Source organism: Heptranchias perlo, unplaced genomic scaffold (genome assembly GCF_035084215.1).
Source record: "Heptranchias perlo isolate sHepPer1 unplaced genomic scaffold, sHepPer1.hap1 HAP1_SCAFFOLD_289, whole genome shotgun sequence".
NCBI classification, from domain to species: domain Eukaryota; kingdom Metazoa; phylum Chordata; class Chondrichthyes; order Hexanchiformes; family Hexanchidae; genus Heptranchias; species Heptranchias perlo.
This window is the reverse complement of record NW_027139301.1, coordinates 119,246-135,413: the sequence shown is the minus strand read 5'-3', so window position 1 is coordinate 135,413 and position 16,168 is coordinate 119,246. Positions and strand designations below refer to the sequence as shown.

General features: G+C 46.8%; 1 protein-coding gene and 3 non-coding genes across 4 annotated transcripts; 2 read left to right on the top strand and 2 right to left on the bottom strand.

The window, feature by feature from the left end:
* Nucleotides 1-971: 971 nt before the first annotated feature.
* trnaa-ugc (transfer RNA alanine (anticodon UGC)) lies at nucleotides 972-1,043 on the top strand. The gene has a single exon. It is a non-coding gene; the product is annotated as a tRNA-Ala (tRNA).
* A 6,724-nt stretch (nucleotides 1,044-7,767) lies between these two features.
* Nucleotides 7,768-15,542, bottom strand: LOC137310894 (zinc finger protein 229-like). The gene has a single exon (XM_067978444.1). The coding sequence runs from the start codon at nucleotides 15,191-15,193 to the stop codon at nucleotides 14,012-14,014; it is 1,182 nt and encodes a 393-aa protein (XP_067834545.1). The 5' UTR covers nucleotides 15,194-15,542; the 3' UTR covers nucleotides 7,768-14,011.
* trnap-cgg (transfer RNA proline (anticodon CGG)) lies at nucleotides 9,331-9,412 on the top strand. Its single transcript has one exon. It is a non-coding gene; the product is annotated as a tRNA-Pro (tRNA).
* trnat-agu (transfer RNA threonine (anticodon AGU)) lies at nucleotides 10,435-10,508 on the bottom strand. The gene has a single exon. It is a non-coding gene; the product is annotated as a tRNA-Thr (tRNA).
* Nucleotides 15,543-16,168: the final 626 nt, after the last annotated feature.

The window sequence follows — 16,168 nt, the reverse complement described above, 5'->3', positions numbered from 1 at the left end:
TTGGAATGTAACTTCTGAAGGTTGAGAGACATGAATAATGGTCAGGCTGAGAGATGTGGATGTGAGAGTGAACTGCTCATAAACTGAAAAAGGGAATAAGAAGAGACCTCAAAAGCTGAGGAAGGCGCACAAGATTCTGGCAAGGAAGAAGATAACTTTTCAGTCAACAGATCACAGCAAGAGAGAGAGAGAGAGACCGCACCGTAGTCACTTGGAGGGATAGTTACATAATATAAATTGATTATTTCTCCAGTAAAATGCAGTGAGTGGGGGATAGTTACATAATATAAATTGATTATTTTTCCAGTAAAATGCAGTGAGCGGAGTGCACACCCACCACGGGTGGCCTCATAAAATTAGGACAATCAGTTCTTCTTTCCTTGGTTAGCGGTTTGTGGAATCTGGGGGTTTCGGTCAGTGATCGAGCGCATGTTTCGCATGTGTTGAGGTCCTGGGTTCAACTCCCAGCATCTCCCGAAATAGTTTTTCACCAGAATTACCCACGGAAAGTTGAATGACGCTTTTTGAGCTCAGCGAGTTCCAACTTCTGAGGCTCCACCAGCATTAAATTGTCCGGAGCGGGACTTCATCTCACGGTCCCCTCAACAGCTCAACTCAAAGCAGCCGCCGACTGAGGGGAATGTGTGACGGTGCAATATCGAGCGAGCAGTCCCAGCTCTTGTTCCTGTTTGACGCTCTGTCATTCTTCCATCTCACTTTATGATTCAGAGGTTGGATTTCAGCCTTGTCACTGACCATTAGCGATTGGGTTTTTTTTATTTCCACAGACTTTTTTTTGGAAAGTTCAAAGTAAAGAGGAGCAGAAACCCCGTGAACTGAAGCTGAGGTTGAACATTGTGAACACGCGGGACCGCTGGGCATCTCGATGTCCTGGAGAGACGGAGCAGAAAGCTCACGGCTTCACTTCTAAAGTGTCTGCTTGTTTATTTCTCAGGTACCTTTTGCTCCGTGGGGATGTCGCTCAGTGGAAGAGCGCATGTTTTGCATGTATGAGGTCCCGGGTTCAATCCCCGGCATCTCCAAACAAGTTACATTTCCAGTTTTGGATTCAACTGTGAGAATATCATCTGAGACTCGCCTCACATTGACACACAAGGAGAGACAAGAGTTTCTTCACCTCGCGAAAAACCGAACGCTCCGCACAGAATATAATTCAATGGGAGAGCGCCCACGGTGTTTCAATGGCTCCCATCTCATGGTGGTCATGATGTGGAGATGCCGGTGATGGACTGGGGTTGACAATTGTAAACAATTTTACAACACCAAGTTATAGTCCAGCAATTTTATTTTAAATTCACAAGCTTTCGGAGACTTCCTCCTTCCTCAGGTAAATGTTCAGGATCTCCTTGAAGCCTACGCATTTATACATATAGAACAATACATGGTGTTTACAGACTGCCCCTGCAACTGCCCGTTGCCAAGGCAATCACCGTGTTCAGACAGAGAGGTGTCACCTGCTTGTGAATTTAAAATAAAATTGCTGGACTATAACTTGGCGTTGTAAAATTGTTTACAATTGTCAACCCCAGTCCATCACCGGCATCTCCACATCATGACTACCATCGACACCACAAACTGCCGGCTCACAGTGGAAAGGATATCCAAGAAGATCGCGCATTTAGACACAGACATCAAGTTTTTAACAGAGCTGCAAGAAAGCAGACAAGATCCCGAAAGGACTCCAGATCACGAACCCACTCAAGTCCACATACAACTCGGATTACGCTGAGAGACTCTGCCGCCGTACCTCTCGCACACTCCGCAACCATCTCATACACCAACTCTACAGCAGACGCCACAACCTCGAAACCAAGATAGAGTCCATACTCTCAACCTGTACTCAGGACACAGCAGACCAGCTACGTTATACCGCCAAACAGACGAGGCAACGGAACTACGCTGCCTGCATGAAAACCAAGAGCAGGAAGCTTGAGAAACTCGGCATCACCACCAGCAACGACCAAGCTTCCCCTGGTACCACGGTTGCAACCACAGGGAAGTCTATTGTCAATTTATCCGACCACACCCTTCAACCAGACGAAATCGAAGTTCTCAGCCGAGGGCTCAATTTCTGCCCCACTACCAAAATGGACCCCACTAGTCTCGCGGCGGACACAGAGGAATTCATCAGGAGAATGAGGCTCCGGGAATTCTACCACAAACCCCAAGATTTCAGCAGCGAACCCAATGAGACAATCGACAATCCGGAACAGCAGACAGAGGGATCCGCGGTACAGCAACCGAAGAGGAAAGAGTCAAACTGGACTCCTCCGGAGGGTCGCTGCCCTCAGCTGGACATGTATGCTCAAGCTGTCAGGAAATGCGTCAATGCCAGATTCATCAGCCGCACTCAGAAGACAGTCCAGAATGTCACCCGAGCACAACGCAACGCCATCAACGCTCTCAAGACCAACCGCAACATCGTCATCAAACCAGCGGACAAAGGAGGAGCCATAGTCATACAGAACAGAACAGACTATTGCAAAGAAGCATACCGACAACTGGACAACCAGGAACACTACAGACGGTTACCCGCAGATCCGACCAAAGAACACACCCACCAGCTCAACAAACTGATCAAGACCTTCGATCCAGACCTTCAAAGCATCCTACGCACTCTCATCCCACGTACTCCCCGCGTGGGAGACTTCTACTGCCTCCCAAAGATACACAAAGCCAACACACCCGGACGTCCCATCGTATCAGGCAACGGAACCCTGTGTGAGAACCTCTCTGGATACATCGAGGGCATCCTGAAACCCATCGTACAGGGAACCCCCAGCTTCTGTCGCGACACTACAGACTTCCTACAAAAACTCAGTACCCACGGACCAGTTGAACCAGGAACACTTCTCACCACGATGGACGTCTCGGCACTATACACCAGTATCCCCCACGATGACAGCATCGCTGCGACAGCATCAATACTCAACACCAACAACAGCCAATCTCCGGAAGCCATCCTACAACTCATCCGCTTCATCCTGGATCACAATGTCTTCACCTTCGATAACCAGTTCTTTACCCAAACACACGGAACAGCCATGGGGACCAAATTCGCACCCCAATACGCCTACATTTTCATGCACAAGTTCGAGCAGGACTTCTTCACTGCACAAGACCTCCAACCAACACTATACACCAGATACATCGACGACATTTTCTTTCTATGGACCCACGGCAAGGAATCACTAAAGAGACTACACGATAACATCAACAAGTTCCATCCCACCATCAAGCTCACCATGGACTACTCCTCAGAATCAGTTTCTTTCTTGGACACACGAATCTCCATCAAAGACGGGCACCTCAGCACCTCACTCTACCGCAAGCCCACGGACAACCTCACGATGCTCCACTTTTCCAGCTTCCACCCTAACCACGTCAAAGAGGCCATCCCCTATGGACAGGCCCTGCGAATACACAGGGTCTGCTCAGACGAGGAGGAACGCGATGGACACCTACAGACGCTGAAAGACGCCCTAGTAAGAACGGGATATGACGCTCGACTCATCAATCGACAGTTCCGACGGGCCACAGCAAAAAATCGCATAGACCTCCTCAGGAGACTAACACGGGACGCAACCAACAGAGTACCCTTTGTCGTCCAGTACTTCCCCGGAGCGGAGAAACTACGCCATGTTCTCCGCAGCCTTCAACATGTCATCAATGAGGACAAACACCTCGCTATGGCCATCCCCACACCTCCACTACTCGCCTTTAAACAGCCACCCAACCTCAAACAGACCATCGTTCGCAGCAAATTACCTAGCTTTCAAGAGAACAGCGTCCACGACGCCACACAACCCTGCCACGGTAACCTCTGCAAGACATGCCAGATCATCGACACAGATACCACCATCACACGAGATGACACCACCCACCAGGTGCATGGTTCATACTCCTGTGACTCGGCCAACGTTGTCTACCTCATACGTTGCAGGAAAGGATGCCCCAGAGCATGGTACATTGGCGAGACCATGCAGACGCTGCGACAACGGATGAACGGACACCGCGCAACAATCGCCAAACAGGAGGGTTCCCTCCCAGTCGGGGAACACTTCAGCAGTCATGGACATTCATCCACCGACCTTCGGGTAAGCGTACTCCAAGGCGGCCTTCGAGACACACGACAACGCAAAATCGTCGAGCAGAAATTGATAGCCAAGTTCCGCACCCATGAGGACGGCCTCAACCGGGATCTTGGGTTCATGTCACGCTACACGTTACCCCACCAGCGAACAAATGTTATCTGTTTTTAATATAATGGGTCATTTGCTGGCTCTCTCTGCCTTCCGGATGTTTCTGCCTCTCTCTGTTTTTCTTCTCTGTTTTTTTTCCCTGTTTGTTTTTTTGTTGAATGTGTATTCGGGGGTTCTGCAGGTGACACCTCTCTGTCTGAACACGGTGATTGCCTTGGCAACGGGCAGTTGCAGGGGCAGTCTGGAAACACCATGTATTGTTCTATATGTATAAATGCGTAGGCTTCAAGGAGATCCTGAACATTTACCTGAGGAAGGAGGAAGTCTCCGAAAGCTTGTGAATTTAAAATAAAATTGCTGGACTATAACTTGGTGTTGTAAAATTGTTTACAAATATCATGGTGGATCAGCTTGCCCAGTGATAGATTATTTCCAGTTTCACAGATTGGGGGGAAGCAGCGGACCGGCGTTCCGACCACAAAGAGGGAAGAATAGTCTGGATGTTGGGAGCTTCTTCTTTTCCCAGAGAGGACTGAGCATCTGGAATGTATTCCCGGCTGGTGTGGTGGGTGCTGACCCTCTCTGGTGGGGTGGGTGCTGACTCTCTCTGGTGCGGTGGGCGCTGACTCTCCAACTTTTTTCTGGTTTTTTTTCTGGTTTGTGACCGCTCCCAGGAGATTCCATGTTCCCGGTGGGTGGGGCTGGTGGTGTGTGTAGGAAGTGTCCAGTCACGATGCTCCAGGCATGTGGGGCAGGATTGATGAACGAGCTGGTCTTTTCCTGCCCGTCATGTCCGCCTGTAACCCCAGATCGTCAAGGTGTTTTTAGTGAAGTGATCTTTAAGCACAAAACCCTCACCTGGGGCAAGTCCTGCGTCCGTCTATAGTGAAATGAGACTCAATGCTGTCTGTGCCTCACCTCGTCCTCCTCCTTTTACATTATTATATTGTCCGCACACAGTGATATGTTTGGTTAAGATGAAAATACAAATTATCCGCTCTGGGCTCCTCCAGTCTCTCTGTGTTTCTCTCTCCTCCTAAACTGACTGTCAGATAATAGTAACTGGTGTCCTCTCCATCCCGTTCTCAACACCCAGAGACGACTAGTTACTGAATAAATTCAACACTCACAGACAGTCCAGTGTCAGACAGTTACAGACGGTTTCTCTCCACCTTTCCTGACAGGACTGGCGAATGATGAATGCCCCGTCAGACCGGCTGATATACAGTAAAAGGGACAGTGACCCTCTCACCAATAGCACCGGAGGTTTGTTCACAGACACAGAATCAGTCTTTCCCTTTCTATCAGTGTGTCTGTATTACGCTCAGTAACAGTATCCCGCCTCCTTGTACAGCACTAGGGAGAGAGAAAGACAGACAGACAGAGAGAGACACACAGACAAACAGACACAGTATCAGTCTCACACTTCCCATCAGTGTGTCCGTTTCACACTCAGTTACAATATTCCACCTTCATGTACAGCGCCAGAGAGAGATAAAAACAGACAGGCACAGTATCAGAATTACACTTCCTATCAGTGTCTCTGTATCACTCTCAGTAACAGTCTCCCACCTTCATAAGCTGTACAAAAGAGAGAGAGAGAAACTGACCTGTAATGTCCCGTTTTCACCCAGTAACAAATTGGAAAATATTCCATCCCAATTTCTATTCCAAGGTGGAGTGACAGAAAGTGCAGTCTCATCTCTCACTGATATTATTTCAGAGACAGACACATTATTAATCCCACTCTCAGGGACAGTGTCACACATTTAACCCTCTCTTGCCTGTTGTCCCCTCTGCAATCTTGCAGCTCAGGGCCGCTCTGTATTACTCTCAGTGACCGAGAGTTTCACTCCGATTGAAATAAACTGGGACTGTTGCTGCCTGATATTAATCCTACACGGTCCCAGCAAATACACCGACTCCCACTTTCCTCTCCCGTTTCTCCAGGATTGGTTTGAGGAATCCTCCCTCCAGTTTCGGAGTCAAACGTTACTTTATCAGTAAGGGAGCCAAGAATGAACAGAACCCATTGGCTCATTCCACAGCCGCTCACTTTATCTCTGAAAGACGATTTCCCATCAAAAGAGCCCGAGAGAAACAGCAGGGATGGAAACCTCGAGTTTAATAGTTGGAGATTGTAAAGTCAGTCTGGATTCCAGCGTTAGGCACTGGTGGAATCCCATCTGTTTCCCATTCTGGTGCCTGTTCCTGCACTGCCTGTGGAGCCCATTCCCTCTGACCTTTCCCCCAGACCCACTTCCTTTGCTCAGACAGGCGGGAATGGAGAGATCACGGCCCCCGGGGGAAGGGAGCAAAGAGCAGCCTCGTTACAGCAGCTCATCGCTCCGGGACCGTGTCCGCAGATGGGCTCAGAGATCGGCATTGAGTCCGGGGGAAGGGCAGGGGGAGTCCGGGGCCTGTTTGTAAGAGGCGGAGTGGATCAGGAACTGGTCCCGGAACATGGAGTGAGAGGGGGGGAAGGGAGAGGTCATTCTCGGGCTGTGTGTGGACAGGGTGTGTCCAGGGGAAGGGAGAGAGAATGGGAAGAACCTGCTATTAAAACCATTGCTGCTTTCTCTCCCCAAACCAGGAGTGAATGGTCCTGGTTTAGTTCCAGTCTCACCCTGTTTATTGTTATTGGACAGTGAAGAGTGGAAACAGAGCCGGACAGTAAGGATGTGGGGAGTTATACAAAGAGCATCTATTGCAGGCATCAGGTGAGAAGTGTGAAGGACACAATTTAAACAGCGGCTGTTTGGTTTCGGTTGAACGGTTAGTCCCATGGGAGAGGGGATTAGAAACCTGACCTGTACAAAGGTCCCTGCCCCATCGGGTAGTCCCATTCATGGATCAGTGCAGGGGTTGGGTTGTCTCTGGATGTCACTAAATTGTTGTAAAACAGCCCAACACATCCGGTGTGCAAAAGCTGAGTGCTGCAGTGGAGTCAGACACTGACACTGTTTGTATCACCGGTTTTCATTTGTGGATATTCAAAATGATCATTAGAGATATTAAACTGATCACTTTTCCATTTTCAACCTCACCGTTTCTTGAGTTACAAGAGATCATTTTCTTTCCACAGGCGAATCCTTGAATGATCCAGAATGAATGTGATGTTTCCTCCACCCGAGGCACAAGGAGGAGTGCAGCCAGCTCCTTCTCACACACAGGAGGTACATTATCACCCACAGAGCACAGAGACACAGACAGGTCATCAGTTCCACAGTCTCAGACAGCAGAAGTAGTCAGTCCCACACTGATCCCAAGTTCCAGAGACACAATTTCAATCCAACATTCAAACAGAGCGGGTGAGGCAGACTCTGTTCCATTTGCCCCGAACTCTGTCCCGCTGACAGGTAGATACAAAAATCCCAGTCCAAAATCACACTCTCAGATTGAAAGGCACTGTGTCAATCTCACAATAGGGCAACATAGCTACGAATTAAATACCAGAGAGAATTCACACACGGTATCCGATTGAAAGGGACAGAATGAATCCCAATAATGTACCCGAGATTCCAATTGAATACTATCCCAGAACTCTCTCACACATGACTTTAATACATGAAATATCCATTCGAAAAGTGAACCATTTGCTACAAATTGCAAACAAATCCAAACCTCACGTACAGTATCGATTGAGAAATACTGAAAGATAGTAAACCTGAGAAACAAATTAGATACCTGTTCAGAATGCACTCGTTGAATGAAATTTAAAGATAGAGTATCAATTCTATTAGTGCAGACTGAAATACACATTATATACCAGTCCAAAAATCTCATACAATATTAGACTGAAAGATACAGTATCAATTCCATTTCTACAGACTGATCTACACATTACAAACCAATTCAAAAATGTCACCTTATCAGTTTGAAAGATTCATTATCATCCACAATAGTACTCACAGAGATGCAGATTTAATAGTGGTCCAAAAAGCACACAAATTATCTGATTAAAACCTCCAACATTAAATCCTAAAGTTCGTCCATATTTACAAATTAAATAAGGAGTAAAACTCTTCAAACATTAAGATATTAAAGCTGAAGTATTGAACGCAATAATGTAATCTGAGAGAATAATTATGTACAGATACAGAATGAAACTCACATTCAGATACAGTACCAGAGACACACAGACACAGAATGAATCCAACACTCACAGATACAGAAGGAATCCCAAACTCACATACAGTACTAGAGACTGACAGACACAGAGTTAATCCCACACTCTCATCAAGAACCAGGGACTGATAGGTACAGTATGAATCCCACACTAACATGCAGTATGAGTAACTGCATATTTAGGATGAATTCAACTCCCACATACAGTACTGGGGACTGTATATAAAGAATGAGTCCCACACTCACATGGAGAAACAGAGACTGACAGATACCGAAAGAATCCCACACTAACACACAGTATGAGAGACTGCCTATAAAGAATGAATCACAAACTCTCACACACACTGCTGACAAGACAGAGAATGAATCCCAAACTCACACACAGTATCAGTGAGTGACAGATACAGAATGAATCCCACTCACACACAGTATCAGAAACTGACAGATACAGAATGAATCCCACACTAACATACAGTACCAGAGACTGACAGACACATAATGAATCCCACACTCACACACAGTACCAGAGACTGAGAGACACAGAATGAATCCCACTAAACTATCAGGGAATCAGCACAGACCAGGGATCAGGGCCTTTACCCAGTAAACCATCAGAGAGTCAGCACAGACCAGGGATCAGGGCCTTTACCCAGTAAACTATCAGAGAATCAGCACAGACCAGGGATCAGGGCCTTTACCCAGTAAACTATCAGAGAGTCAGCACAGACCAGGGATCAGGGCCTTTACCCAGTAAACTATCAGAGAATCAGCACAGACCAGGGATCAGGGCCTTTACCCAGTAAACTATCAGGGAATCAGCACAGACCAGGGATCAGGGCCTTTACCCAGTAAACGATCAGAGAATCAGCACAGACCAGGGATCAGGGCCTTTCACCTGTCGGAGAGAACATTGTATCACAGATCGCTTGTGATAAACCGACACATTCTGATTTACAGCCGTGCATAACAGATGTTTGTAGCTGCGATGGCCGAGTGGTTAAGGCGTTGGACTCGGAATCCCCTGGGGATTTCCTGCGTACGTTCGAATCCTCCTCGCAGCGCTACTTCTTAAAGTTATGTTTACTGCTCAAATAACGATGAACTGGAGTTGACGAACCGCATTCCCTCTCTCAGAGAGACTCTCCAGCGCGGCTCATGCTTTTAATTCGGAGCCCAATGGTCTCTTGCAAAATTGCAAGACACGTGAAGGAATCTCTCCCAAGCTCCATCTTAAATTCTGCCCGTTCGCAGAACTTGACATTGATCCTATTTCTTCCTATACTTTGATCCCACCTTGTCTCTGTCTCTTGACTCTCCGTGTTTTTCCCTCATGGACTTCTCAGGCTTCGTTGAACGGCCACGGATGATCGAACCTGGAACACCGGCAGTGAAGGGTAAAGATGGAAAGACTGAGACGGGGGGAGTGGTGAGAGGGTGGATTTGGAATTCCTGAGCGACCGCACTGCGCATTTTCCAGATCTGCTTGGAGCACCAATCCCTTCAATTCATCACTTACAGGGACAATTCGATTCGCGGTTTCTTTTCCCTGAGCTTGGCGAGATCTTAAAAATTGAAAGCGACCAACATCAAAGCGAACCTCGTCACCGACATGCTCACAGATACAGAGCGGCCACACTCTGCTTCAGTGAGGGGAAAACCCAGAGCGGTTTCAAGGTTGAATGTAATTGGAAGCAAAGCTCGTTCAATGAAAGTGCAGGTCATTGAGGTGCCTTTAAAGTCCTGATTGTTTGAACTGAATTTCTTTCAAAAGCGCTTGAGATTCAGGTGGAGTGATTTGGGGACTCCTTTTCCCTCTTCGCAAAACTTTGAACCGCAGATCAAGATCCAAAGTCCAGGGCTAAATTAGTGTTTCTCCAGGGTATGAAACATCGAATCAAGAATTATACCCCGACCTTAACGAGCCCAGAAACAAGAACGTGTCACGGACACATTCCATGAGAGGGCTGTCTGTCTGATGAAAAGGCATTTTTGAAAAGACCTCCTGATCAGTTCCGTGTTGGATCCTGAACAAAACACAGCACTGTGTGCTTCTCAAATTCACTAAACATCACAAATTACACAGAGGCACCGCTGGGAGTTGAACCCAGGATCTCCTGTTTACTAGACAAGTGCTTTAACCAACTAAGCCACGGTGCCAATTCATGGTACTGTTTCCCACCTCCTCTCATTAATATCTATCAGCTACACGTCACATTCTGTTGTGGGTTCAGACTGTTTGATCTTTGTCTATTTCACTTGCCCGTTTCCCTGTGAATCCCGATACTGACTGCGTTTCAGGCTGTGTTTATCTTTCTGTGTCCATCAGTGCTTTGATACATGGATGAATATTTGTGCTTGTGTTTGTTTGTTACTTTAAATAAATTAGGGATGGACAATTCTCGCTCTGACACTGAAGAATTAATTGAGCAAATTTCACAGTGAAGAGTTGTTTATTGTGGTGCTGAAACTAAAAAAAAATCGTAAAAGGTGCAAAGAGGGAAAACGAGAAAAACTTGTGAGTGAAATTAAGGACAACTTTCAAGGTTTTTACACGTATATTAAGAGAAAGAAGGGTGACTAAGAGTAATGTGGGCCCCTTAAAGACAGATGGAGGTGATATTGTAATTGAAAATCAGGAAATGGCAGACTTGCTAAATACTCACAGAAAAGCATGAGGATAATAAACCAGAGACACGAGGAAAACTGAAAATAAATCAAGGGGATTCAGTGTAAGTAAAATAATGGTAATGGAGAAAATAATTAGACTAAAGATAGACAAATCTCCAGGACCTGATGTTTACCATCCCAGGGGACGAAGGGGAATAGGTGAGGAAATTGTACATGCTTTAGTCATGATCGTTCAAAACTCTCTTGATTCAGGAATTGTTCCATGGATTGAAAAAATTCAAATATCATTCCATTATATAGGAAGGGTAGGAGAGATAAAACAGGAAATTATAGACCGATTAGTCTGATGTCTGTTGTGGGGAAGTTCCCAGAATCTGTTATTAGGGAAAGAATGACTGAGCACTTGGATAAACCTGAATTGATCAGAGAGAGCCAGCATGGATTTGTAAAGTGTAAGTCAAGTCCAATGAAAATAGTTGAACTTTTTGAAGATGTAACTAACGTGGTAAATGATGGAGTGTCTATGGGGGTTATGTGTACATTGACTTCCAGAGGCATTCGTTAAGGTTTAACATCAGAGACTGTTCTCATTTCTGTTGACATGTGGAATTCAAAGCAACCCATTGACATTGGGAGGGAGTTGGTTTGGAGGTAGGAGACAGAGAGTAGGGTTAATGGGGATGTACTCAAATTGACAGGATTTGATTAGTGGTGTCCCCCAGGGATCTGTATAAATGAGGCAGATAAAGGAATCGAGAGCGGTATATCCAGGTTTGTTGATGACACCAAGTTAGGAGGCACAGTGAGTCGTGTAGATGGGAGCATAAAGTTGTAAAAGGAAATTGATAGATTCAGTCAGTTGGTAAAACTGTGTCAGATGGAGCTTACATAGAATTACATCGAATGCACATCACAGAAACAGGCAATTCGACCCAACTAGACTATACCGGTGTTTATGCTGCAGACGAGCCTCCTCCAACCCCTCTTCATCGAACTCGATGAGCAAACACGAATATTCCTTTCTCCTCCATGTGTTTATCTCACTTCCCTGTAAATGCATCCATGATATTCGCCTTAACTACTCCTTGTGGGAGCGAGCTGCACATTCTAACGACTCTCTGGATAAATATGTTTCTCTTGAATGCCAGATTGGATTTATTGATGACTATTATATTCATGGCCCTAAGTTCTGACGTCCCCACTCCCAAAAGTACAAACACCTTATCTACATCTGACCTATCAAACCCTTGCATAATCTTAAAGTCCTGTATCAGGTCACCCTCAGCCTTCTCTTTTCTCTACAAAAGAGCCCCAGACTGTTCAAAGTTTCAATCTGGGGAAGTGTGAGGCCATCCACTTTGGCCCTAAGCAAGATAAATCAGAGTATTTTCGAAATGGTGAGAAGCCAGGAACTGTGGGTGAGCAGAGATACTTCGGGAAATCAGGACGAGTTGGCAGACAGGTGCAAAAAATAATTAAAATGGCGAATGGAATGTCGGCCTTTATCTCAAGGGAACTGGAATTCAAAAGGGTGGAAGTTATGTTAGAATTCTATAAACTCTGCTAAGGCCACATTTAGAGCACGGCATTCAGTCCTGGGCACCAGACCTCAGGAAGGATATATTGGCCTTGCAGGAGGTGCAGCGCAGAAAGACCAGAATGATACCGGGGCTAAAATGGTAACATTATGAGGGCAAGTTGCGTGGACAAGGTTTGTATTTCCTCGTGTATAGAGGATTAAGTGGTGATGTAATTCAGGTGTTGAAGGTGATTCAATGATCCAATGGTGGGTGTGTGAGTTGGTGCTGAATCGGTCCCCTTCAGTGAAGAGAGGGTCAGCGGGCGCCTGACAGACACGGCTCGGAACGGGACTCGCTTCTCTCCGGCGGCAGCGGCTGGTTTAGAGAGATCTCTCTGTCTGCTGCTGTTACTCTGCCTCCCGCACTCTGGGAGAACCGCGGAGCTCGGTCCTCACTTTTCTCTTATGGATCCGGCTCCATCCGTTTACTGTTGACGGGAGTGCGTCTGATACCAAGTCAGTCAGAAGCGGGTGCAAATCACAACATAGGCACAGGCCCAAGGACTGGGGACTGGTTTGATATTGGGTCCTTTTTAAGGGACCGGCTGTAGAATGTTTGTATAATAATAATGATCAGAATTAACTTTGATACAATGAAGTTTTTTTCAGTTATTTCCCATTTCCACCCTCACCAGTTTTATACAGTAACAGGTAACAATGTTTGAGGGATGTGATGTCCAGTGTTGGTGGAATCAGTGTAATTTAACTTGATACATTGAAGAATCTCTTGTCTATCCCAGGCTCTTACCTTAGGTTTAGACCGTCACCTTGTTTAAAATTGGTCACTCACTGATATGAATAAACCAGTAACAATCCCGAAACCTCAGCGGGGATATTTGTTCCGATACTTAGTGACGTTCCCAATTTCCACTGAAATTCTCGATCAGCAAATCCCAGAGGCTGTTTCGGGTTTGACAAACTGTGAAACAGATTGTTTTAAAAGCCGGAAAGAGGGAAAAACTGGTGGTTGATATGAAGTGTTATACATTATCTCTTTCTGTTTCAGATTTACAATTTCTCTTTGTGTGTTACTGACAGGAGAGGCTATAACGGAGCCCAGTGACTGGGTAACGAGCTGCACTGAGTCATTGGCCTGTGTTACAGACCGGCTCGTTGGACCTGCTCATTTCGTGAACTCGCTGGTGTCTCAGCACGTGTGATGACTGAGTGAATCCCTTCCCACACACGGAGCAGGTGAACAGTCTCTCAACCAATGGGCATGCGTTGATGTGTCAGCAGTTCATTTCTGCTTTCAAAGCTCTTCTCACAGTCACTGCATTAAAAGGTCACTCAATAGTGTGAACAAGTTAATGTTTCAGAAGGTGGGATGATCGAGTGAATCTCTTCCCACACACGGAGCAGGTGAACAGTCTCTCCCCAGTGTGAGTGCGTCGATGTCTCAGCAGTTCGTTTCTGATTTTAAATCTCTTCCCACATTCAGAACATTTAAAGGTCACTCAGTGTGAACTCGGTGGTGTTTCAGCAGGGAGGATGACCAAGTGAATCCCTTCCCACACACGGAGCAGGTGAACGGCCCCTCCCCAGTGTGGGTGCGTTGGTGTGTCAGCAGATTAAATTTGCTTTTATACCTCTTCTCACAGTCAGAACATTTAAAAGGTCTCTCATCAGTGTGAAGTCGCTGGTGTGTCAGCAGGGCCGATGAATGAGCGAATCCCTTCCCACACACGGAGCAGGTGAACGGCCTCTCCCCAGTGTGAACTCGCTGGTGTTTCAGCAGGTTCGATGAATGAGCGAATCCCTTCCCACACACGGAGCAGGTGAACGGCCTCTCCCCAGTGTGAACTCGCTGGTGTGACCGAAAGTGTGATGACTGAGTGAATCCCTTCCCACACACGGAGCAGGTGAACGGCCTCTCCCCAGTGTGAGTGCGTTGGTGTTTCAGCAGTTCAATTTTGCTTTCAAAGCTCTTCTCACAGTCAGAACATTTAAAAGGTCTCTCATCAGTGTGAACTCGCTGGTGTGTCAGCAGGTTGGATGACTGAGTGAATCCCTTCCCACACATGGAGCAGGAGAACGGCCTCTCCCCATTGTGAACTCGCTGGTGTGTCAGCAAGGTGGATGAATGACCGAATCCCTTCCCACACACTGAGCAAGTGAACGGCCTCTTCCCAGTGTGAACTCGCTGGTGTGACAGAAAGTGTGATGACCGAGTGAATCCCTTCCCACACACGGAGCAGGTGAACGGCCTCTCCCCAGTGTGAGTGCGTTGGTGTTTCAGCAGTTCAATTTTGCTTTTAAAGCTCTTCTCACAGTCAGAACATTTAAAAGGTCTCTCATCAGTGTGAACTCGCTGGTGTGTCAGCAGGTTGGATAACTGAGTGAATCCCTTCCCACACACGGAGCAGGTGAACGGCCTCTCCCCAGTGTGAGTGCGTTGGTGTTCCAGCAGATTCCTTTTGCATTTAAACCTCTTCTCACAGTCAGAACATTTAAAAGGTCTCTCATCAGTGTGAACTCGCTGGTGTGTCAGGAGGCCGGATGACTGAGTGAATCCCTTCCCACACATGGAGCAGGTGAACGGCCTCTCCCCAGTGTGACGGCGTCGATGAGTATCCAGCTCTGAAGGGTAATTGAATCCCTTCCCACAGTCCCCACATTTCCACTGTTTCTCCATGGTCTGGGTGTCCTTGTGTCTCTCCAGGTTGGACGATCAGTTGAAGCCTCGTCCACACACAGAACACGTGTACGGTTTCTCCCCGCTGTGAATGGTGTGATGTTTTTTCAGGCTGTGTAACTGGTTAAAGCTCTTTCCACAGTCAGTGCACTGGAACACTCTCACTCGGGTGTGTGTGTCTCGGTGCTTTTCCACTCACACTGATGTTTGAAATCTTCTCCCACGGATAGAACAGACAAACTTTTCTCCTTCCACATTCAAAGGCCGATGATATTCAGGTCCTGATGAATCGAGTGACTCTGTCAGATCTTGACGTGATCTTTGGTTTGAGTTTCCCTCTGTAAATCCTCCCCTGTAAAAGGAGTTGAAAAAAGTTATCACTGTAAGTACAGGATAGAAATTCAGATCAGATAACTCTACTTTCTATGGAACATTATTTCCTCTCTCATTACTCAAAGCTGAAAATCCCCTGTCCCACACACTCTCCCTCCTCCCTGTGCTGAAATCCAAACCCATCGCATCATCTTTCAGTGGCCCTAAACCGTGATTGAAAGGGTGAGAGAGTGAGTGTGAGAGAGTGAGTGTGAGAGAGAGAGTGTGAGAGAGAGAGTGTGAGAGAGAGAGACTGTGAGAGAGAGAGTGTGTGAGAGAGAGAGTGTGAGAGAGAGAGAGTGTGAGAGAGAGAGTGTGAGAGAGAGAGAGTGTGAGAGAGAGTGTGAGAGAGAGACAGTGAGAGAGAGAGACAGTGAGAGAGAGAGACAGTGAGAGAGAGAGACAGTGAGAGAGAGAGACAGTGAGAGAGAGAGACAGTGAGAGAGAGAGACAGTGAGAGAGAGACAGTGTGAGAGAGTGAATGTGAGTACAGCAGTGGGCTCGGTGTGGAGAATGAAGTGGGGCAGGTGGAGCATGTTTCATTGGGGCAGCAGTGATCATAATCTCATTCGGTTCAGAACAGTTATGGAAAAGGACAGGGGA